Consider the following 23,106-nt stretch of genomic DNA (forward strand, 5'->3'; position numbering starts at 1 on the left):
GGCCCCGTGTAGGCTCAGCAGGGCAGCAGGGTGACTAGGACCCTGCTGGCACTGCCCGCTCGGTTCAATGAGTGAAACCTCACCCGGAGAGTCAGCTGGCTCAGCCACCTGAATTAAATGAAAGACAGCCTCAAAAATCAAAGTCAGCCCCACCCAGCACACGGGGGTGCTGCAGGGGTCGGGAGGAGCCGTCGCGGCTCTCACCTGCAGAGCCGACCGCAGGCCGCAGCGCCCCCTGCTGGCCAGCGCCGCCTTGCCTCTGCCCCTCCTGGCTTCCTCCAACCACACAGACCGGGGGTACCAGCAAACCGCCGCGGCTCGGTGTCCAGCCCACCTGGGTGCAAACCCTTGCTGGCTGTCTGGGCAACCCTGTAAGCGTCGTTTCCTCCCATGTACCACGGATTAATCACGTAAACCCTCAGAGCACTGCTGTGACTATGAAATGCCTGGTACCCAGCCGACCTTCAGTGCACAGGGCTGTCCTTCTTCATCAACTACATCCTAGGCACTTGATGACCACTCTCCCATAGGACCCCAGGACAAGGTTGAACGAAGGCATGAGGAGGCAACAGGTCCAGCAGGTGTGCGGCCTGCCCGGGGAGTGGCTGGGCGTGGATCTGTACTGCAGAGGGTCTGACCTGGAGCCAGAGCCCCTGCTAGGAGGCCACATGGCCTCCCCAAGGTGCAGCATGGCCTTGATTTACAAGCCCGAAAGCCTAGGGTTCAAATTCCAGGCCCACCACTCACGGGCTGTGGGCTGCTTTTCTGGAGGGCCTGTTTCCTTTCTGTTCAATAGGGGGTTCAAAATACCATGGGGGTTCTTGTGGGGGTTTAAGCCAAGAACACTCATAATGTGCTTAAAACAGGGCCTGGGCATTGAAAGCTGTGCCGTTGTTACCATCTTCCTGAGCTCCCAGATCACAGCGGCCACTCTCCCTCGCCCCCCAAGGCCCTAGGAGGGGCAGCAGAGGGGTGGGGATGGAGCCAGAGGCTGTCGCTTCCCCTTCCTCCTCTAGCCCAGTTCAGGGCTTCGTCCCCCAGTGCAGCCTCTGCCAGCCCCCTCAGCTCTCCGCATTTATCGAGGATCTTTAAAACGAAAGCTGCAGGGGAGGGTAATTAAGTTTAATAGGAGCCGCTGTCGATTTAAAGCCACAGGGGAGAAGTAATTAGATTTAACAGAAGCCAAGGCTTTCTGAACCAAGACGCGCAGCGTGGGGGTCCCTGGTCTATAAAGCCTTCGAGATGATGTCTTTTTGTAAAGACTTTCCTGGTGACATTTTCTGCACGCTCCGTCATTAACGCCAGTCACTGACTGGGGCATGAACATGGCCTTTGCTCATTGAAATTCATTAGGCCTGGCATTGCTTTCTCTCCCGGCGTCTCCACTGTTTGACCTCCCATCATCTTTGCACTGAGCCAGTATGGCTTGTCCCCAAAACCAGCCTCCTGGGGCCCACACTCAGGAATTGGGGGGGTTGGAGGAACAATGAGAAAGAATTAGTGTCCACCCAAAGTCCCCTAGGAGGAACCCTCTCTTTTCCCCCAAGGCGTTCTCTGCATGCTGTTTCCTTTTTCAGAGCATTTTAGACAAGGCCTCTGGTTTGCAGGAGCCACTTCACTGGGTGGCCCCAATTTCCCCACCTGGTGTCTGCCCATCTCTGCTCCTCTGCTCCTCCGCACCAAATACGACCTCTCCGACCATGCTGCTCCGCATGTCCCCCGCAGACAGCGCGCCCCGGCACCGGAGAGCGCTCAGGGACCCAAGGACCGGGCCAATGACAAAAGACACCTCAGAAACAGAGGGGCCTCCTTGCGCCGCGCGCCCAGGCCTGAGCTGGGAGGGCAGAGTTTCCTAATCTGCAGCTTGTAAGCCCACCCTGCCCCCGAAAGGCGCCTTCACAACGACTGCCCTTCCAGGCTCCATCTCCGGGGACCGCCGCGGGCCGCGGCAGAGGCCGAACCCAGAGGGGGCGCGGCCCGAGCCAGCCCAGAGGCCGAAGCCGGGGCTGAAGCGCCATCTAGCGCTCGGCCGCGCGCGACTCCCCCATTGTTCCTCCGAGGGCGGAGATCGCGCCCGGCCCCCCGTCGGGGGGCAATTTACCGGGATAAAGGGGGCGGGGCAGGGGACAGGGATCGCGAGACCATAAAGCCCGGAGACAGAGGTTCCGAACCGCGGGAGAAATTCTAATGGACGGCTTTATGTCTGGAGATCTGAGGGTTGGGACCGTCGCGGAAGGCAGTGGATGTAGGCTTTTAAGGGGAGAGAGCCCCAAAGCCGAGGCGAGCCCTTTCCGGACAGGGAGTGACGAAGGCAAAGCTCAGTGCCCCCCAATCTCTGGTCCCGGGGTTCCTGTCCCCCGCCCCTGCTAGCGCCCCGCGACGAGCGCATTCCCCGGGGAGCCGTGGCCTGGGGGCGGGGCTCCGGTTGTCTATTTTATTGCTTTATAAAATCAAACTCGCCCAGCCAAGAGCCACCGGGCCGCCGGCCCCGCCACCGAGCCGCGGGGAGGAGCTCCCCCGAACCCTCCCGCGAATCGGGGCCTCCTCCTCCCCCAGATCCGGGCGGCCTGGGCGGGGTCACCCGGGCGGGGCCCGGGGAGGGGGCTGGGGCCGGAGGCGGGGTGTGAGTGGGTGTGTGCGGGGGGCGGAAGGCTGATGCAATCTTGATAAGAAATGCTCCCGGGTCGCGGGCACCCACCCGCCGGGTAAGACGCACTATTTAAGGCCGCCGGCCTCGAGCCGCCGCGCCGTCGGAGCAGGAGGGCCCCGCGCCTAGAGCGCACGGCTGGCTCGAGCGCCGCGGGCACCGTATCTCGGCACGCACGGCCTCGCAGCCCGTCCCGGCTGCCGCCCAGCCTCCCGCACCCCTGCCGCCCGAACTGCGCCCCGAACCCGAGGAAGGTGCCATGCGGAGCGCGCCGAGCCGGTGCGTGGTGGCCCGCGCCCTGATCCTGGCCGGCCTCTGGCTGGCCGCAGCCGGGCTCCCCCTAGCCTTGTCCGACGCTGGGCCGCACGTGCACTACGGCTGGGGCGAGCCCATCCGCCTGCGGCACCTGTACACCGCGGGCCCCCACGGCCTCTCGAGCTGCTTCCTGCGCGTCCGCGCTGACGGCGCCGTGGACTGCGCGCGGGGCCAGAGCGCGCACAGTGAGTGTCCGTGGGGCCCCCCACCCGCCCCAGCGCCCCTTCTTTCCGTTACTTCCTTCGGCTCTCGCGGCTCCCCACTCACGGGAGCCCCAGGGCTTGGCACCTCGGCGTTTCACTCCCTTCCGGGGCCCCCAGACAGCGCGAGGAGCAGGAGGAGTGGGGGAGGGGGCACAGGCCCGTGCACCAACCGCATCCACGTCTTGTGGGCCCCAAGGCTCTTGGATGCAGCTTTTTGCTTCCCTTGCTCCCTCCCAGGTTTGGTGGAGATCAGGGCCGTCGCTCTGCGGACCGTGGCCATCAAGGGCGTACACAGCGTCCGGTACCTCTGCATGGGCGCCGACGGCAGGATGCAAGGGCTGGTAGGTGTCTCCACCGGGCGGGACGCGCTGGGGCGCGGGACCTACGCCTGTCCCCAGGCGGGGGCCTGCAGGGGAGAGGGGCGCGCTGGATCGGATCCAGGGTTTCCTCGCTTCCCCCGCCCTCGCCCGCATGGAGCTCCGAGGGAAAGACTTCGAGGGGCCGGATTAAGCTCTTGTTCGACTTTTTTTCTACGGAAGTTTTTGGTCCCGGCCAGTAGCAGAGAAGGGGTGAGAGCAGCCTGTGAATTTCCAATTGAGCCAAAGGCCGGCCCAGTCGGACAGAGGAAACCCATTACTCGGCTCTCTTTGATATGAAACAGGAAAACCCACCTCCGGCCTTTTCAGCCTCCGCCTGCGCGTGTGTGGTCCTCGCCTGCGTTTCCCTCCCCGCGGTATTAAAAAAAAAAAAAGAAAGAAAAGAAAGAAAGAAAAAGGGTATATTCATAACTTGGATCTTTTTTTAAAAGTCATTATTCAAATTAGCCAGAAAAAAAATTGGATTGGAGAGATTTTTTTAAGCTAATTTTTATCTACCAGAAAAGCAATGTGGTTTAAGATGCAGACGCGTTAGGATATCCCAGTGGCGGCGGTGCTCCTGTCTGGCTCACCTCACCTGTACTGTAAACGCTTTTTGTTGGGGGGGCTGGGGGGCCGGCTGGGAAAGCCCAGGTAGCCACGGAGGTCTCAGGGCAGGAAGTGAGCGGATGCTGAGGCTTGGGTCGCCGGGAACAAAGGCTGAGAGTTCAAAGGCAGCCCTCGCCTCCTCCGCGCCCGCGGGCGCACAGAGGAGCCTGTGTGAGGTCCCGGCCAGGCGCAAGTCTTCAGTGGAGGGGCGGGGGGTGGGGGGATCGCGCCTCACGGGATGCCCCCACCCCCCAAGAAAAGATGAAGATGCCGGGCCTCCCCGGAAGCGCGAATCTTTTTAGTGTCTCCAAATTGTTTTGTGGCTCTGACGCCCACTTACTGTCTTTATCCAGAGTGCCTGGTTCAGATTTTAGGGCGGAGTCCTGCGTGAAAGAACAAGAATGGAGGCAAAGGAGGTGGTCGGCTTGCTGAAAGCTGACACCCAAAGCCACTTCAAACCCTCGGTTGCAATTTTGTCATTGTGACATTTACTTACGGGGGGGCTAATGGAGGGAGTGCCAGCAGGGGCAAATGGGTCTAACCCGCCATTCTCCTAATCCAAACTGGGGTGGGGGTGGAGGAGTCCCCACCTAAATCCTGTTCTTCTTCTTGATCCCGCAGGCATGGCTTAGCAAGAACTGAGATTTAAAAAAACAAAAACAAAAACCAGAAATTCCACATTCTCCTAGAAACTCGAAATCATTTCATTTTCTGTGTGGAGAAGAGAATGAGATGCTAATTTCTCCCAAAGACCCAGCAGAGCACCGTTTGGTTTTCCTTCTCTTGTTTGTTTATCACTTGGAACACCCGCAGCTCGCTGTCTGGTGGCTTTATCCCCTGGCAGGAGCTTCACTGGAGGCGGGCCTTATCAGAGTTCTTATCAGCAGAGCGCTCACCCACCTGCAGTTCAGCGACCTTTGTAGGCTTGGGCAGAAAGGAGACTGGGTGCTTCCTGGGGCTGTTTACCTGCCAGCCTTCCTGGCTGTCTGTGTCCTCAAGGGGTAATGACATTCCAGTCTGAGACCAGACTTGCCCACTGGCACCTCTCCACCGGGAATGTTCTGGGATCAGGGACTGGTTCCTTCCTTCAGCATGCATTCCGGGCCACCCGCTGGGTGCAGGCTCCTGCCCGGGCCTGGGGGAGGGGGCTGTCTTTATCTTGAAGATCCTGGCAAGCTGCCTGGAAGGCTCTCAGCAACTCAATGAAGGAGCAGAGGGGACAAGGGCCCCAGACAAAAAACGACTTAGAATCACTCACAGTCTAAACAGGCAGTGGATGCTTTAATCTCTGCCCCAGATTGGATTACAGGTAATTCTTGATTAAAAGATTGATGCTAAAAGGGTAACGTAGTTTAGCAGTATTTCCAAAAGAGCCAGTGGAAAGCAAGGGACTTTGTAATGTCAGTGGTTAGGTATTTAATGTGAAGGGTGAGGGAAGCATGAATGCGGATCATCATGCTTCTGATTTTATGGATCTTATCGCTCAGAAGACAACTAAGTTTCAAAAAGGACATATAGTGAAAAATACTAAGGATCCATGTAAAGTATTTATAAATATTGAGAATGTACATAAAATACACATATATGAACTACATGTATATACTCAGAGTATTTATGTCTATGTATAGGTAAGGGTTATAAAGTATGAAGGTATATAAGGTATGAATACATATAAATTTATGTATAAAGTATATATGTTTAATGTTACTATATATTTATATTGTATATTAATCTATGTGTTCAATGGGTGTATTAATAGAACAATACATGCTTTATGGATACTTTATATATATGTAATATATACATATTATGTTATACTAACTACATACACTTTACATATAAATACACGTGCTTTACATACCTTCATACTTTATAACCTTGAACTACACCCGCGCGTATATACGACTAACCGTGTGGACCTGAGCAGCGGTGTGCAGCACAGAGCCCCCCTGGGCGCAGTCGCACCCACTGGTGCTCACGGGCTGCCGTTTGTCTCCGCAGCCTCAGTACTCTGCCGAGGACTGCGCTTTTGAGGAGGAGATCCGCCCTGATGGCTACAACGTGTACCGGTCCAAGAGGCACCACCTGCCCATCTCTCTGAGCAATGCCAAGCAGAGGCAGCTCTACAAGGGGAGGGGCTTTCTGCCCCTGTCTCACTTCCTGCCCATGCTGCCCAGGAGCCCAGTGGAACCCCGGGACCTCCAGGACCACCTGGAACCCGACATGTTTCCTTCGCCCCTGGAAACAGACAGCATGGACCCTTTTGGGATCGCCACCAACGTGGGACTGGTGAAGAGTCCCAGCTTTCAGAAATAGCTGAGGCTCTGGCCTCCCGCCTGCCCCTGAAGGCCAGGACCCCAAGCCTGTGGTGTTGGCAGAGTGGGCTCTGGCTGTGCTTCTGCAAGTACGATCTGGGTCCATGTGCTATTTAGCTTTAGGAAGAAATGTTTAGAACTTGTACATAATATAGAGTTTTACATTGGCTGTGCCAGTTACTAGCAGATAGACTTGTATGATCATAAAATAGTGGCCCTCCACCCACCCAACCCCAGCCCCGTACCTGCACCCAACTGCTACCTACCCCAGCCCCCAGGCCTGTAACCTTTGCCATTCATTGCTGGACAAGTCACTGTGCTGCCCATGTTCTGCTTAAATACCTCCAGTGATGGGGAACTCACTACCTTTGGGAAAGTTCTTAACACCAAGCTGAAATTCTCTGCTGTCGTTTCCAACAGGGGCAGCCAGAAGGTAAGCAGTCATTTTAAACTCATGTACAGGTGATCAGCTCTGTGAAACCTCAGATAAATTTGACTTGACCGCATGTGAGAATTGATCCAGATCTCAACGCCAAGGAGGATGGTTGGCTCTCCCCAAACCCCTCCAGGACAGAACTGACTGGACACAAGCACAGCCCACCAGGCTTCAGGAGCCTGGGGATCCCAGAGCCCCCCTCCAGCCTGGGTGAGCCTTGAGAACTCTGTTACAGCTGGTTCTGAGATGCACTACTTGGCAGATAAGGCGACTCACCTACTTCCGCCCCACCCCTTTCTGACAGCCAGCGCCCTGCACATAGTCAACACGTGCCCGGGGTTACCCAAAGGTGAATGGCCATGCTGCCACCTCTGCCACCTGCTCAGAGAGACAGGACGTGAACACAGCCGGTCCCTGCAGCCCCTGCTTGCCACGGTGACTGTGGGTTTCCAGGGAATTGGATCTGCTCCGTCACGTGGATTTCCCATGAGGGCCCTTAGAGATGGAACCCCACAGGCCCACACACCCTTCCTAGTTCTCCCCCTTCACGCTGGGGCTCTGGCGCTCTCTCCTTTCTTAAGCGCTGTGGATATTGACCTGAAAGAGCAGACACCATCTTCCAGAAGCTGCTTTCACTTCCCCAGCCCTTTGCCCTGGGCACCAAGTCATTCTGTGCCTTGGGGAGGCTTGGCAGCCTCCCACCTTAGGGAAACCCGCACGTTCAACTCAAAAGCCAGGAAAATCCCAAATCTTGCCAGTAACTTGTGGACGGAGCAGGGAAGGCCGAGTCCTTTCCCCAGCACTTAGGTTCCAACGTGCTATTTATGAGTAATTTATTTTGTTTGATATGTACATCTCTTTATTTTCTTACTTTATTTATACCCCCAAATTGTATTTATGTATGTACATGAGTTTTGTTTTCTACATTAAAGCGGGATTGTTCGTATCAAAAGTTGCATTCTGTTATCCAACTGGAAGGTCTGTGAGCAAAAGGGAGGACGGGCCAGGAAGGAGATAGGGGTGCTGTGCACAGAAGGAGACCCTCTGCGTGTTCGCCACGTCCGATACTCTGCTCTTTCTACTGTAAGCTCCTGATCATTGCAACAACCCTCAGGGAGTTAGACAGTACATTTAGGTTAACCAGCTTGTGATGGGGGCTGGTTTGGACCCAGCTGCACTTGATGCCTGGATGCTGGCTTCCTCACACCACCTCTGCTGGGAGACTGAGTGGTCAGAGCGGCCACTGGGCCAGGAGTGTTTTCAGCCGCAGGAAACAGAAACCACGACTAGCAGTGGCCTGACTCAGGTGCGCCACCCTCGGCACACTGACATTCGGGGCCACGTAATTCCTTACTGGGGAAGGTGTTCCTGAGCATTCTAGGATGTTAGCATCCCCGGCCTCCTTAGATGCCAGTAGCAGCCCCCCATTGTAACAACCACAAATGTCTCCAGAAGGTGACACATGTCCTTAGGGGGCAAGATCACCCCCAATTGAGAACCACTGTGGAAACAAACAGGGTTTCTTTTTGTAAAGAATAAACCCGGAGGTGACATGTTTGTTCATGGCCCAGCGATGCCCAGGCTGTGTTCTCCGATTCTCGGTGTCTCCAGCAAGCTGTGGCCTGGTGGTCTCAGAGTCATTGCTGTGCCCAAGCCAGGGAGAAGGAATGCTTGCCGCCCTGAGCTCTGGAAAGCCAAAGCTTCCTTAGAACCTGCCAGCAGATTCTGGTTACATTCTATGAGCCGGGACTGGTGGGAGGGCACCCCCAGCTCAAGGCAGGCTGGGAAAGCAAGTGGCAAGTGGGGCGGATGTGCCCCCTAATCAAAGGGGGGGCTCTGTTAGCAAGGAAGACGCAGGGGAGAAGGACAGTGGGGTGACTAACAGTGTGGACCTACGTCATCAAGGCAAGTACATGTACGTGAACTCGGCTGCCAAAATGTGATTGAAAGTCGTGATTCTAACTTAGTGGCTGCCAAGTGTCAGGGGTGGGGGAGGGGTGGGCGTGACCATAAGTGGGTAGCAGAGGGAGGTCTTCGTGGTGGGTCCATTGTGTAGCTTAGTTGCGGTAGCGGCTGTGTTGAATCTACACACGTGTTACAAGGACAGACCACGCACGTTGCACTGACATCAATTCCCTGGTTTCGACATGGTGTTCTGGTTACTTAAGATGTAACCACTGGTGGAAGCCAGGCGAAGGGGACTCAGGACCACTCTGTACTGTCTTTGCAACTTCTTGTGAATCTATAATTATCCCAAAACAAAAAAATAAAAAAAAAAAACAAAAACTGTTCTCTGACGGCATAAAAACCACAAATGTTTGCTCCTCAAGCTGTCCGGGCCACCAGTGTGGTGTGGCTGAGTGTGAAGGCTGGGCGACAGACTGCCTGGGGGGCTCGGCAGATGCCCCACTTACCAGCTGTTCATTCTGGAGCAAATCATTGCCTCGACTTCCTCATCTGTGAAATGGGATGAGGATGGACATAGAAGATGAATGGAGGACTGACCAGGACGGTGCCCGGTACGGACAAGTGTCCAGTCCACTCATTCAGCGGGGAGTCACTGGGTGCTTATGTTGGCCATTATTATGAATAAAATGATCGTTATAGTCCACGAAGGCCATTTCACAGGGCGCCTCCCACCCCCACAGCAAGGGGTCCCCACTCTCTAAACCATTGCTTACGCTGATGACACCAGAGTTGAGCCCCCCACTGTCAAGATGCCACCTCACTCTTTAATGCCCCCGCTGTGTGACAAGGCTAATTTGAGACCTGGGCCAGCAGGACTGGATGTCGCATGCTGACACAGCATCCTCTATCCCTCGTTTTACAGAGAAAGGAGTACAGGACCAGAGAGGGGAAGGCACTCATCCAAAGTTGCACAGCCAGGAGGCAGCATGGCCCAGGGGCTGTGGGGTCAACCTGGCAATGACTCCTACTGTGTCACCTTGAGAAAGTCACGCCACTTCTCTGAGCCTGCATCCGCGTGCGGACGGTGAGATTAACAACGTCTGCATTGCAGGACCGCTGGGAGAATCAAATGGAATTAAGTCTGCAGGATGCCTGGTGCAGAGCTGGCTGCCGGCCGATGGCAGCCCTCACCAAGACTAGAACTCCCGGCCTGAACAGTCGTTTCCACTGGTTCTCAATTTTGGCTGCACATCTAAATCACCTGGGGAAGATCACCAGAGCTAGGCCTCCCCCGAAGAGATCCTGGTGTAATCGGAAGAGGTGTGGCCCGGACACTGGGATTTTGTAAAGCCCCCGGTGGTTCCAATGTGCAGCCCAGGTTGAGAACCACAGGAAAACAGTTTGCATTCGATCCTTGGTGCTCTGGAGACAAACACTTCAGGGGAAAATGAAGCACGTCCCCCTGAGTCTCCTCCCTGTAGTACAGCTCACAATAACGAGTAAATGCACAACTTTGTAAACTAATTCACACTAGAGTCTTGATGGTTAATATGTTTTCTTTCCAGGTCATGTTTTCACTTGACCTGGCAGCCGAAAAGCCGTGATGACTGTGTCCGTGGATGATGTGGGTCCTCTGGCAGGAGACGGGGAAGGTTATTTTTTGAGGCTGAATCTTAGGACCCCCCCACCCCATCTCTGCTCCTCATAGGATGGTGGCCTTGCCCTCTTGCCGCATCTCCCTTCCCTGCCTGAGACAGTGTTGTCAAATTTAGCAAATAAAACCACAGCATGCCCAGCTGAATTTGAATTTCAGAGAAGCACTGTATCTTTATAGTATAAGTATGTCCCATGCCATATTTGAGATATACTAAATATGTTCATCTGGAATTCAGATTTATCTGGGTGTCCTGTGTTTTATCCGGCAGCCCTAGCTTCAGATTCCCACCACTGACGTGGGGTTACATAATGAGGGAGGGGCAGGGGCAGAATGTGGCCCAGCTGTACACGCCTGTCCCATGGAGAGTGCCTTGAAGCAGAATTCGAAAGATCCCAGCCAGGGGCGGCGTGGCCTTGGGACAATCCCACGCTTCCTTTGGTTTCTTTCTTCCTTGGGTTGTGAAGCGAGAATCCTTACACTCCCTCAAGGCTGTGTTACCTTGGCGGTGGTTCCCTTTCCTGAAATGCTGGGTGGTGTCTGGCTCTGGGCATGCCGGGCCCCGGGGCTCAGACATCACCAGACATGAGTGTCTCTCTGTCTCCCAGCTTTTAGGCATCTTCCCCTTCCTGATGACAGGATGGTCCCCAGCAGCCGCAGTCTCCTTAGACAGGGCTCTCCCACCAGCGGCTCCAGCCACAGTCCCAGAATCAAGTCCCGTGAAACCTTATCCTTCCCAGGTTCATTCCCTGCCGGATCCCCACCCCTGTAGCCAGGGGCCAGGGTGCTCTGCTGGCCAGCCCTGGGTCACCCTCTCCAGCCCTGGGCGAAGTCAGCCCCAGGACCTCAGGGACTGAGGGAGGGGAGGCTCCCCAGGGGAGAACCCAGGGGGACAGAATGCCCTCTAAATGCCTGCTTTCATCAATTCGCCATCCAGTGCTGTGTTGGGTGAGCTTCCCTCTTCTGGATCGCGAAATGCCACCTAGATGTGATCCAAAAGACGGGGAAGTGTGAGGGGTGGGTGGGCGTAAGGCCGCCCTGGACCCAGAAACTGGTCATCCAGTTACAGAGGGCAGAACAGTGGCTGCCTTGGCTGACTCCCCTCCCCCACTCTCAAGGTCACCAGAAAGGGGTCTCCATGAGGGGAACAAGGATGGGAGGAGGTGTATCATCTGTAAGTGAGGGCGGGGGAGATGGGAGAGAGACAGAGAGAGAAGAGAGTGAGAGAGAGAGAGAGAGGCAAGGAGAGAGAGAGATTGAGAGAGATTTCTGAGTGGCTGTGGCTCCGGGACCACAGTATGCACAGGCAGCTGAGCACAGTCCACCACCATCAACATTTAACACTGAGTGAAGCGGAGGGACATTGCTTTTGTCGAGGTCCCTTTATCCCCCCCACTTTTTAAGTATAATTGTCTTAAGTGTTTCCTCTACATACACTGAGCACCACGTCCATCAGATGTTGTTATAATTTTTGCCTCAACCATCGAATATGATTGTAAAAAACTTAGGAGAAGGATAGGCTGATATATTCACCCTTGGTTTCACCAGTCCCATGCCCCTCTTTCCTCTCTGAAGTCTCAAGCCTTTTTCTATTGTAATTTCTTTCTCTTTAGAGAACTTCCTTTAGCCACTCTTTAATGGCAGAGTTGCTAGCAAGAAATTCTCTTCGCTTTCCTTCGTCTGGGACTGTCTTTATTTCTCCTTCATTCCTGAGCTGTCCATCTGTGTACTGTGTTATAGCAGCCCAGGCTGACGAGACAGAACTCCACCATGTCCTCCCTCTTCCCTCCCTCCTTCCTGCCTCCCTCTTGGCTTCCCTGATAACTTCAAGCTTGCCTGTTTGCTCTCTCTTCCTCCCATCTAGGGTTTAAGGCAAATGTCTCCTCCTTCCCATGTGCTTATGTGTGCAGGGGGACACCTCTGGAAGGAAGTACAAGGAACAGGTGGCTGTAGGAGGTGTGTGTGTGTGTATGTGTGTGTGTGTGTTATGGGCTGAGTTGTATTCCCCCCAAATTCATATGTTGAAGCCCTAACCCCTGTATATCTCAGAATGTGACTATATTTGGAGAGAGGGTCTTTAAAGAGGTGATCAAATTAAAATGAGGTCATTAGGGTGGGCCCTAATCCAACATGACTGGTGTCCTTATAAGAACAGGGAGAGACACCAGGGATGCACACAGAGGGATGACCACGTGAGGACACAGGGAGGAGACGGCCGTCTACACACCAAAGAGAGAGACCTCAGGAGGAACCAGCCCTGCCCACGCCTGGATCTCGGACGTCCAGCCTCCAGGACTGGGAGACGATAAGTGTCTGTGGTTTAAGCCACCTCATCTGTGGTATTTTGTTATGGCAGCCCTAGCAACCTAAGATAGATAGATAGATAGATAGATAGATAGATAGATAGATAGACAGACAGACAGGTAGGTAGGTAGGTAGATAGGTAGTAGATAGATAGGTAGATAGGTAGGTAGATAGGTAGATAGATAGGTAGACAGGTAGGTAGGTAGATGATAGACAGATGATAGATGGATCTCCATAGATTTTGTTAAGCACAAAGACTGGATGAGAGAATTTTCCTGTACTCACCCCCATCTTTCCTAGGACGTTGGCTCCACAACACGAGGCAGGTGTAAACGTCCCACTCCCTGCTGTACCCCCAGCCCCAGAGCGCCCCCTGGGCTCATCCAATGTTGGCGGCAGGAATGTGTGCAGCTCAGCATTCACAGCCCCACAGGAGGACCAACAGTTCCCTTGATGGCGAGCTCCCTGGGGGCAGGCCCGGTGCTGGCTCAGCGTCCCTCTCCCGGAGGTGCTCACAGGCTCAGTGACGGAGGGAGAACCTAGCGGAGGAGGGCTCCTTTCGGCCAGAGGAAGAAGTTTAACTGCATCCCCCGGGCCATGGGGGGTCATGGGAGGTTTCTGAGCACAGGGGTGCTACAGGTCCCTGAGCAGCTCCATCTGCCTTGGGGTGCAGAACAGAATGAGGGGGGCATCATCTGAGGTCCAGCCCACCAATCCCCCATCCCCCAGGCCACGTGGGTGGGGGTGCAGTCTCTACGGTGGAGGGGGGAAGCAGGTAGCCTGGTGAGGACTCCTCACCGGCCGGAGCTCTGACACCAGCGGCAAACACCCTTGGCCCTTTCTGGGCCTCCACCCTCCCGCCTGTAAAATGGGCTGTCGGACTTAGGTCCTTGGATTCCACGTGAGGTTTGTGACCTTTTGAAAGGGTGTGTATTTAATTATGACTCGTGAGTTATTCTCGTTGTGAAAAAGCAAATTCTGTGGGCGAAGAGGAGTCTGTCTCTCCTACCCTCCTAGTCCCCTCTCCTGCCCCCTCTCAGGGGGCTGTGTATTGCTACATACATTGGGGCCGCTGTGGTCCCAAGTGCCACATAGCCCCCTCCTCACCTCTCTCCCTGCCCTCACCTCCTACCTCTCTCTCCACCCCCCTTCCCTCCTTCCACGCCTGCCCCTCTGGCCTCCCCAAACCTGACAGCTCACCGTTAGGGTCTTTAGTCCCCTCTGTCTGGAAGGATCTTTCCGCAAACTCCGCACAGCTTGCTCCCTCTCTTGAATCCAGCCCCTCTGGACCACACCGACTGAACTGGCCCGCCTTGTCCTGCAGAGATTCCGTCCCCCAGATGGACGAGCTCTCGGCATCATGGCCTGTCCGAGGCACACAGGGTGCTGTGACACTTTTCCTCTACCAACAACACTCGTGAATATGTCTCCGTGCACATCAGCAAGTGTTTCTCCAGGGCGCAGTATTGGTTTCCTGGGGCTGCCGTAACAAATTACCACCAACCAGGAGGCTTAAAACAAGAGAAATTGATTCTCTCATGATTCTGGAGGCCAGAAGTCCAAAATCAAGGTGTCACAGGGCTGTGCTCCCTCTGGAGGCTCAAGGGGAGGGTCCTTCCCGCCTCTTCCAGCTTCTGGGGCTCCAGGCGTTCCTGGGCTCATGGCTACATCACGCAGGTCTCTGCCTCTGTCTTCACCTAGCCTTTTCTGCGTCTCTCCTCTTCCGTCTGTATAATATAACACTTGTCACTGGATTTAGGGCCCATGTGGGTAATCCAGGATGATCTCATCTCAAAATCCTTATATCCGCCAAGACACTGTTCCCAGCTCAGGTCACTTTCACAGGTTCTGGGGGTTAGAACTTGGACATACGTTTTGGGGGCCAACATTCAACCCACAGACAGATGGACAGACGCGAGTGGAATTGCTATGTCAAAAAGGGTATTCACATTTAAAGTCTTTCCAGAGGCTGCTGGATTGCACTCTCAGTTTATCTAAGGGCAGTTTTCACGCACGCTTGGGCACAGAGCCAGACTCATCAGTGAGACCGAAGCTCAATTTACTCTCAGGAAGACTGACATGGCAATGGGGCCAGGCCCAGAGTTTCATGCACCACTGACACCGGTCCAGGCTGCGAGCCCCCTGCTTCGGGGAGCCCTGCCTTCCTGGAACATGAGGGCTGGGGGAGCCCAAGGCAGGCTAGGGGTTTGGGGGGGGCACCTCCTTCCTCATAAGCTGTCCTGCCCGGTGGCCCCTGGGCCCGGGGTGGAGTGACTGATGCCTGGGTATCATGGGGGAGCCCAGGCTCCCGCTGAAGCCTGGACCCCAACACCAGCCCTGGATGAAGAGTGTGAGAGCTTAGGGGGCAGCAGGGCCCAGACCCAAGCAGGCTGACGGGGAGTGTCCAGATCCTGGGTGCTCTCCCTGGGGGACCCTGGGAGGCAGGGCTCCATAATGCTGCCTCTCCCTTCAGAACTGGGTAACCTGTCAGCTGGCCAGGGTCTCCTTCTCCTGGTATGTGCTGAGAAGTCTCTGAGGCTTCCAGAGGCCAGGACCCCCTGTTCAGCCTCGGCCGGATAGGGGCTGGGTAGGCAGAGGCTGGGGCCAGTTGTAACTGAAGGAGACCGTGCAGCCTAGGGGGCCTAGCCTAGGACGGGCTTTAACATCTGCCCCTTAGAAGCTGTGTAGCCCCCCAGAGCCTCTGTGTCCTCCGCTAAGTAATGCTGACAATCCATTTCTAAGATACAAGTGATAACCTAAGAAAAGGGTCCTTATCATCATTATTACGGCCTGGGTGGGGAAATGCAAGTTCGAGAGAAGAATGTTCTAGCAAAGGAGGGCACCAAGGAGGGAGTGGCCGAGCCCTGGCTGCGGGGTGGCCGGAGTAGGGCGGGAGCCGGTCCGAAGCGCAATGGCGCCCCCCGGTGGCGGGTGCGCGAAGTGCCCCGCGCGTCTGGGCGCCGTCCCCCCGCCCTGCCTTTACGTCCGCGGGAGCCGGCCTCGGGGGAGGCGGGTCCGCAGAGACCCCAGCCGCTGCGCGCGCCCGCTCGCCCCCTCGCGCGGGCTGATCCCCCCACCCGCCCACTTGCGCAGACAAGCCCCCCAGGAGGCCAAAGAACCTCGGATACTGGACCCCGGGAGAGGGCGGAGGGAGCCTCCACCCGTTCTGCAACCTGACATTACGAATCGATCAGGAATTTATAATATTTATTAATACATTTATTACATTTCCTGCGTGCCAGGTAATCATCCTCTTAATCCAGCGAGGTGGGTACCAGTGTTCCTCCCATTTTAGAGATAAGCAAATCGAGGCACGGGGAGGGAATTCCACGCATACCCAGATGGGGAGACCGAATTTCAGATGTGGAAAAAGCGGGTTTCCTGGACCAGCACCGCCCACCGTGCAGAGGAGGAAATGAAAAGCCGTTAAGGGCGCTGCCCACCCTTTATCGCACCGACTTCGGCGCCGCAGACCCCACACTGGGCGCGGCTGGGGGGTTAGAAGCAGCCCCAGCCCTGCCTTCCGGATGTCGCCCTCCAGGTGGGGAGGGGAATATTCAGGGGAGGAGGAGGAAATGACAAAGCCGGCCCCACAGCTCCGGGAAGGAACCCAAGCAGGATTCTGCTGCACCGAGGTGGGGAAGGAGGGAGCTCGCCAGGGCTGGGGAGGAATGAGGGGTGCCGGATGGGGAAAGGAGGCCGGCAGAGGAGAGGAAAGCCCAGAGAGGGATCCCAGGGCCAGAGGGGGCCACAGCCCTGGGAAGGCAGATTCTGGAGGCCCCGAGCTGAGGCCCCTCTGAAGAAAGGAAGGGGTGTCAGCCATGTGGGGCCCTCTAGAGCCTCCTCAAGGGGCGGTCATGAGTCCTACATGCCCCCCTTCACCCCATAGAGGGAAAACACGTGGAGATGGAGCGGAGCTGGGTCCTGCCTTCACCCACCCTGTGGTCTCTACAGGACAACTCCCTCTCTGACTGTTTCCATGGGTCCACCCAGGCCTGGACCAATCATCGCACCCTGTAGCTCCTCTCCCTCAACTACAGATGTAGGGAAATGCCCTGAGCTCTGAAGGGCTGGATCCCATTTTGGTAAAAGGACTTTGAGCTCTGGAACCAAACCCTTCATCTGGTCCCCGCTCTATTGGGTGACCCCGCAGGCCATGGTCAAACACCCTGGCCAACCCAGCCATGGTGGCCTCTGGCCCCTTCTCCCTCCCAAGGCCCAGGTTGGGGGGGGACCCTTCTCAGCCACCTGCCACCTATATTCTTTCACTTATTCATTCAACAACCATTGATTGAGCAACTACTCTGCTAGACCCTGTGCGAAGTAAGCTTTGCAATTTTGGTGGTCTGCTAATATTCAAACGTGCGTATTTTCTTTTATACCTTTATTTACTTTGAAAATCCTAGTTTTGGAGAAACCACTGCCCAACACATACTGAACACTGCATGGGTGGGAACAGCTCTTCCTGGGGTAGGCGGCTGAGACATCAGGGTTTATTGTTACTGCAGCACATCCTAGGCTGACCTTCCTAAAACCAGGGTATGCAGTGAAAAATAAGTCTCCTCTCAGCGGCAGTACTGTTATCAGATCTTTGTGCTGCTTGCCCCAAATACTCTCTGCTCCTCTGTGAGCATCTACCACCCACCCCCCTGAGGCCAGCTTAGGTTTAAGGAGTTTTGGTGGTGCCCAGACTCTCCTTTCAAGGAAGGAAGGGGCAGTCCCCACCGTCTCTCCTTCCTGCATTTGGAAGCAATGGCTCTATTCCTGTGGATCCCAGAGCAGAGTCAGGAAGGCGAGTGATTAGGAGCTGGGGGGCTGGGGTCACATGGTCTGGCCCAAATTTCAGAGCTTGTCCCAGAGGGCACTGGACTATGCCATTCAGGCCCCGGATCCCTGCTGCCCTGGGGGTGGGCAGGGCCGAGGCTGACCCCAGCTGGTCAGGGCCCTTCTGTAGGGGGCCAGTGCTCAGAGTAACCCTGCCCTTGGTCGCTGGTCACAGCACCAGGCCCTGCTCCCACTCCAGGTCTCCTGCGCCTTGGCTATGGGGAGCTCCTGAGGAGGCAGGTAGAAAACGGCCCTCCCAGGCAGGCTCCCAGAGCGCCTCCTCTAGGGAAGGAGCAGAGGGAAACCAGCCCAAAGGCCCCCGGGGTGGCTCTCAACCCTTGGCTTCTCCGGTCCTTGCCCCAGGGGTCAAACTCGGATTTAAAGCTGAAAAATGCCTCTTTTTCCCAATTGTGTTTTCATTTATTTATGATAGATGTAGAAGGAGAGGAAGGTTTATTTCCTGGAAGTGAGCTGTCGTTTAACTTCCTTTTAAGAATTTGAAATCGTGCTTTTTTTTTCTTGATTATGAAAGGCATCATGCTAAAAAAAGTTACAAAGCCCAGAAACATATAAAGGAGAAAATAAAGATTACTCACAGTCGCATCCATGCCGTCCCCTTGAGGCGAGCGCTCTAACTGCAGGCTGGAGATACAGTTCATCTGCGATCCAACAGGGACTCTATCCTTGCAGATTATTTTTAAACATTTATCAGAACCTGTTGCTATGCTCTCAGGCTTCTTCTTCAACCACCATAGGAACAAACGCCACAGTTTGTTTTTAATCTGCTTTTTTTGTCCTCATGAAATGGATGTGTTTCAGGGGCCGGCCCAGTGGCGTAGTCGTGAAGCTTGCGTGCTCCGCTTCGGCGGCCTGGGGTTCGCAGGTTCGGATCCTGGGCACGGACATATGCACCACTTGTCAGGCCATGCTGTGGCGGTGTCCCATATAAAGTGGAGGAAGATGGGCACGGATGTTAGCCCAGGGCCAGCCTTCATTAGCGAAAAGAGGAGGCAACAGATGTTAGCTCAGGGCGAATCTTCCATACACACACACACACACACACACACGGATGTGTTTCAGGCTAACAACTATAGATCTGTGTGTCAGGTTTTGTTTGGTTAGTTCTGGAGGCTGCCTAGTATTTTGCTCCAGATATATAAAGAAATTTTTTTTAATCAATTCCAATAAGTGAACACTTTTCAATAAACTTTGATGAACTTTGTTTTCCATTTCAGTTATAGCAACCTGGTTCTCTTTGAACTTGAGCAAGAATATGTGAAACGTTTCTATCATTTAAAGTGTGTTTTATTTCTTAATATGGTGGATTCCTGGGAGTTGATTATATCATCTGGTTTATATCTTTTGTTGTGAATTAAATATTTAATAATAGTATTTTGAAACCACTGGAATAAATACAATCAAGGCAGCTTTCAGAGAAACTAAAAATTGACGTTTAGAAAAAGCTCTATAGGCTGGCCCCGTGGAATAGTGGTTAAGTGCGTGTGCTCCACTGCTGGCGGCCGGTGTTCGGATCCCGGGTATGCACTGATGCACTGCTTGTCAGGCCATGCTGTGGTGGTGTCCCATATAAAGTGGAGGAAGATGGGCACAGATGTTAGCTCAGGGCCAGTCTTCCTCAGCAAAAAGAGGAAGACCGGCAGATGTTAGCTCAGGGCTGATCTTCCTCACAAAAAAAAAAAAAGAAAGAAAGAAAAAGCTCTATACCTTTCAAAATCTTTTTAGATAGTTTCATTGTACCCAAGGAAATTTATCATTTTGTATTCCATCCAATTAAGTGGAGAAATACAAGTTTATAAGATACACACAAGCAAATTGCACAACTGTTTTCTCAAAAACTGACATAACAAGGAGAGATGTTAATTCAGATTTTTCCTACCTACTTTTTATGAGTTCAGTTGCTAAAACGGACACGAAATTCGAAACTTACATGAGGATTTTGAAATAAATAATATTTGCACCTTTAAAATTCTGCCTTTCCTACCTTCAGGCCCTATTTTTAAAGTCTGGTCCTTTATTTGAAAACGAAGCAATTTGTGGATACAATATTGAAAATCCAAGATGACATAATCAGACTTTTACCCTTTAATGTTAATACAATCTGAGTTCAAAACAGTACTCAAGGAACAAATAGGGGGAAAATCTCCCCAAAGCTTTATTTTCAAACTAATAGTATGAACCTATAGTGTTGATTTTTGTAGCACATATAATCTTTCAAAGCTTCGCACAGTGTTTTAAAGTTTGAAGTTAAAGACTTGTGCTCTTCTGTACAAATTTTTATGTCCATGGGTTTTATCCCCTAATTGGTCTTTTTTCCATGCCCAAAAGTATAGCTTATTTTATTTTCTTTCAGCTGATAAAGTTTATGATCAAAAAATGTATTTTATATATGTAACGGTAAGGCAAGAGTTCCCTTATTTAGGACATGTTTGTAATATAATGTTAAATGGGCCGGGGGAAGGACTTAAAATTGTACACACACTAAGATTATTTTTATGTGAAAATTCAAAGGAAAAAATGTAACAAAATTAGCAAAAATTAATTGGTGGCCAGCGTGGGGGGAGAACAGATTCGTTTGCTTGCTTATTTTTCCCTTTTTCCTACATTCCAAGTGTTTTGTGATTTCGTTTGCTTATGAAAAAAAAAACAACTAAAAATGAAAAGACGTTTTAAACACAAAATAATACAAAGTCTATTTAATTTCATCTTCCAAAAATATATTTTATTGGGCTTTTTTGTGCTTATAAGAGTAACTCATGTTCATAGTGCAAACATGGAATACTTAGAAAAAATATAAAAGAGGACATTTAAAAATTACTGATATCTAGAGATAGTCCCCATTATCATTTTGGTGTAGGTACTTTGATTCTTTTTAAAAGAATAATTGTTTAATGGAATTGGAATTGGAGTATATGTAGAGTTTCTTTTCTTTTTCCTTAAACATCAGGAGCATTTTCCGTGATTTACTTTTGTTTCGAATATTATTTTTGGTGGTTGCTTGAGTCTTCAGTATGAATATCCTAGGATATACGTGTCATCATTCTGTCATTGTAACCTGCTTTTACAGATCATGTTGCATTGAATATCATTGTACAAAAAATTGTCACTTTTCCCTTTTTCCTTGAGATGAAGTCCGAGAAGTGAAATTACTAGGGCAAAGGGTAAAAACATTTAAAATGCCCTTCTTATCTTTCCAAACTACCTGACCAAAAGGGCTTTAATTTATGCATCCGTGGTTAATGATAGCATCTTTTCATTCTAAAAAAGAAGAAATTTTTTTTTTTTTACTATTTTAAGATAAAAAATGCATCTCGTTCTTTCAATGACCATTCTTTTGATGACTAGTAAGGCTGTAGTTTGCCAGCCTGCTGTTGTTCTTTTCTGTCAATTATGTATTCAAGTCCTTGGTCCATTTTTTTGTCCCTGTTAGGATGCATTTATTTCTTATCCATTTTAATAAGTTCTTGATAAACCAGAAATATTATTCCTTTAGTTGTAACACTTATGACAGATCTCTCCCCGGACTGTTCTTTGGCTTTTCATTTTGTTTATTACCACTGTTGGCATGCACGAGTTTGCATGTTCACATAGCGAAATATATTGGTTTTCCTTTGTGATTTCTTCCAGGGCTTTTCATGTGTTAAAAACGCATCTCCACGCTCACCTGAATGTTCCATCTAGATTATTAAATGTCTTCTTTTTATGTCTTTAATTCGTCTGGAACTATTTGAACGAATGGCATGAAACATAAGTGGAACTTGACTTTCCCCAAACAGCCAATTCTTTCGTTACAGTGATTGATACTGCTTTTCCCTTTTAATTTGCAGTTCTTCTTTTTATCATGTGAGAAGGTTTTACATTTACTAGAGTCCCCTTCTGGGCCATTCCACTCTATTTCATTCATCTGTCTATTCTTGAACCAACATCTCACAATATTTTTACTGAAACTTTATTTTTTCATATCTGGCAAGGCAAATTCTCCATATCATTTTGTTTCAAAAACATCTTAGTTATTCTTATCAATTTAGTCATCCAGACGACGTTTAGAATTTTGAGACATTTCCCCCAGATCACGTGGAACTTTGATGGGTATTACATTTGTTCCCATCCAGGGCCACGGTAGAGCTGTAGTTTTCTTTAAGTAGGTCCTGCTTAAATCTTAGTATTTCTAAAAAATGTATTGTGACTGTCATACAGTGGATTTCCCCAATCACCCCTGCTCAGGCTACTAGTACTAATTATTGTTAGAATAACAGAAAGAAAGTTATTTTTTTTTTGCTATTCATTTTGTATGTAGCTACTTGCTCAACTCTATCACCAATTCTGAGAGTGTCTTAAATGCTCGTTTTGGGGTTTCTAGATGGGCCAGCACACCTGCAAATAGGGATGCTTCGCTGTCTTCTGTTTGACAGTTACCCTTCCCGCTCCTGTTTCGTGCTTTACGGCGTTGTTTAGGCCTTGCAGAGAAACGTTCCCCTGGCACGTGATAAAGGCATCCTTGTTTTCCTCCTGATTTTAATGGGAATGCTTCTGGTACTGACCATGTTCCATCGTCTCTGATAGTTGAAATACCTTTTTAAAACCGTGTTCAGAAAGTCTCTCTCGTGGAAATGACACGTGGGAGGACTAAAACTAGATGCTAATTTTTTAAACAAAAGGGGGTGATGCCTCCAGCTGCAGTGCGGGCGCCAGGTCTTAACTACAAACCCTTCGGCAGAACTGCATTCTTGACTCTGCATGAATTACGGCTCACTCTGCTTTCGCTTTAAAAACGAACAGCAGCAAGGATAAAAACACAAAAGCTTTTATTTCCAGTTTTTAAATAACTCTCGAGTTTCAAGAACGGATGGCAACGTTTTCTATGGCCTCTCGGAGCCAGTGTGAAGACGACCAGGCTGTCCCCGTCACCTGCCCGTTTCAGATTTCCAGGGGTCGGGTCAGCCTTGCGTTTCCTGAACAAAGGCCCGCAGTCAGGATCAGCGTCAACGGGGATTGGGGGGCATTTGGGGCAGGGTTCTGAAGCCTGACGTCGTCCTGGAGGGGCCCCCCGGCCGTGGCTCGGGGTCAGCCAGCGCGGGGCGGCCACCCGCTCTGTCCGGTCTCCACCCGGGAATTGCCCTTCCGGGAACTTTTCCCCCAAAACCCCCACGGGCAGAGCCTCCTGGCCCGGAGCCTCCGGAGGCGTTCCCTCTCTGCTAACTTTCCCAGCTTCTTCCCCGGTTCTCTCCGAGCCGCTTTTCGCAATCCGGTGCCCTCTGCTTGGTTTCTACGGGTCGCCCCCCACCCCCGGCGGCCAGGTGGACGCTGCCGGCGGGGACGACCCGGCCCATCGAGCACTTGGGGCGGGAAGGGGGAAGGGGTACGGGGTCCCAGTCCAGCTCCGCCTGGCGCCGCCGCCGCGCATGCGTCCTGGCCCCGCGCCGGCGCCGGCTGGACCCTCCCGCGTGCCGTCCTTTCCCGGCCTGCCCCGCGCGGCCGCCCCCGGAAGTGGACCTCGCCGCCTCGGGAGGAGTGAGT

The 23,106-nt window shown here is 52.4% G+C and overlaps 1 protein-coding gene across 1 annotated transcript; it reads left to right on the forward strand.

Annotated features, from left to right (window-relative positions):
* The first annotated feature begins 2,694 nt into the window (after positions 1–2,694).
* On the forward strand, positions 2,695–7,833 carry FGF19 (fibroblast growth factor 19). The gene is made up of 3 exons (XM_004441082.3): positions 2,695–3,147; positions 3,403–3,506; positions 6,132–7,833. The coding sequence occupies exons 1-3, from the start codon at positions 2,907–2,909 to the stop codon at positions 6,444–6,446; spliced, it is 660 nt and encodes a 219-aa protein (XP_004441139.1). The 5' UTR covers positions 2,695–2,906; the 3' UTR covers positions 6,447–7,833.
* The last annotated feature ends 15,273 nt before the right edge of the window (positions 7,834–23,106 follow it).

Source organism: Ceratotherium simum, chromosome 34, assembly GCF_057802395.1.
Source record: "Ceratotherium simum simum isolate JZ-2026a chromosome 34, ASM5780239v1, whole genome shotgun sequence".
Lineage (NCBI taxonomy): Eukaryota > Metazoa > Chordata > Mammalia > Perissodactyla > Rhinocerotidae > Ceratotherium > Ceratotherium simum.

Coding starts and splice junctions, on each gene's coding strand:
- FGF19 (XM_004441082.3), top strand. CDS start 2,907: ATGCGGAGCGCGCCGAGCCGGTGCGTGGTGGCCCGCGCCCTGATCCTG. Junction 3,148..3,402: donor GCGGGGCCAGAGCGCGCACA/GTGAGTGTCCGT, acceptor GCTCCCTCCCAG/GTTTGGTGGAGATCAGGGCC. Junction 3,507..6,131: donor ACGGCAGGATGCAAGGGCTG/GTAGGTGTCTCC, acceptor TTGTCTCCGCAG/CCTCAGTACTCTGCCGAGGA.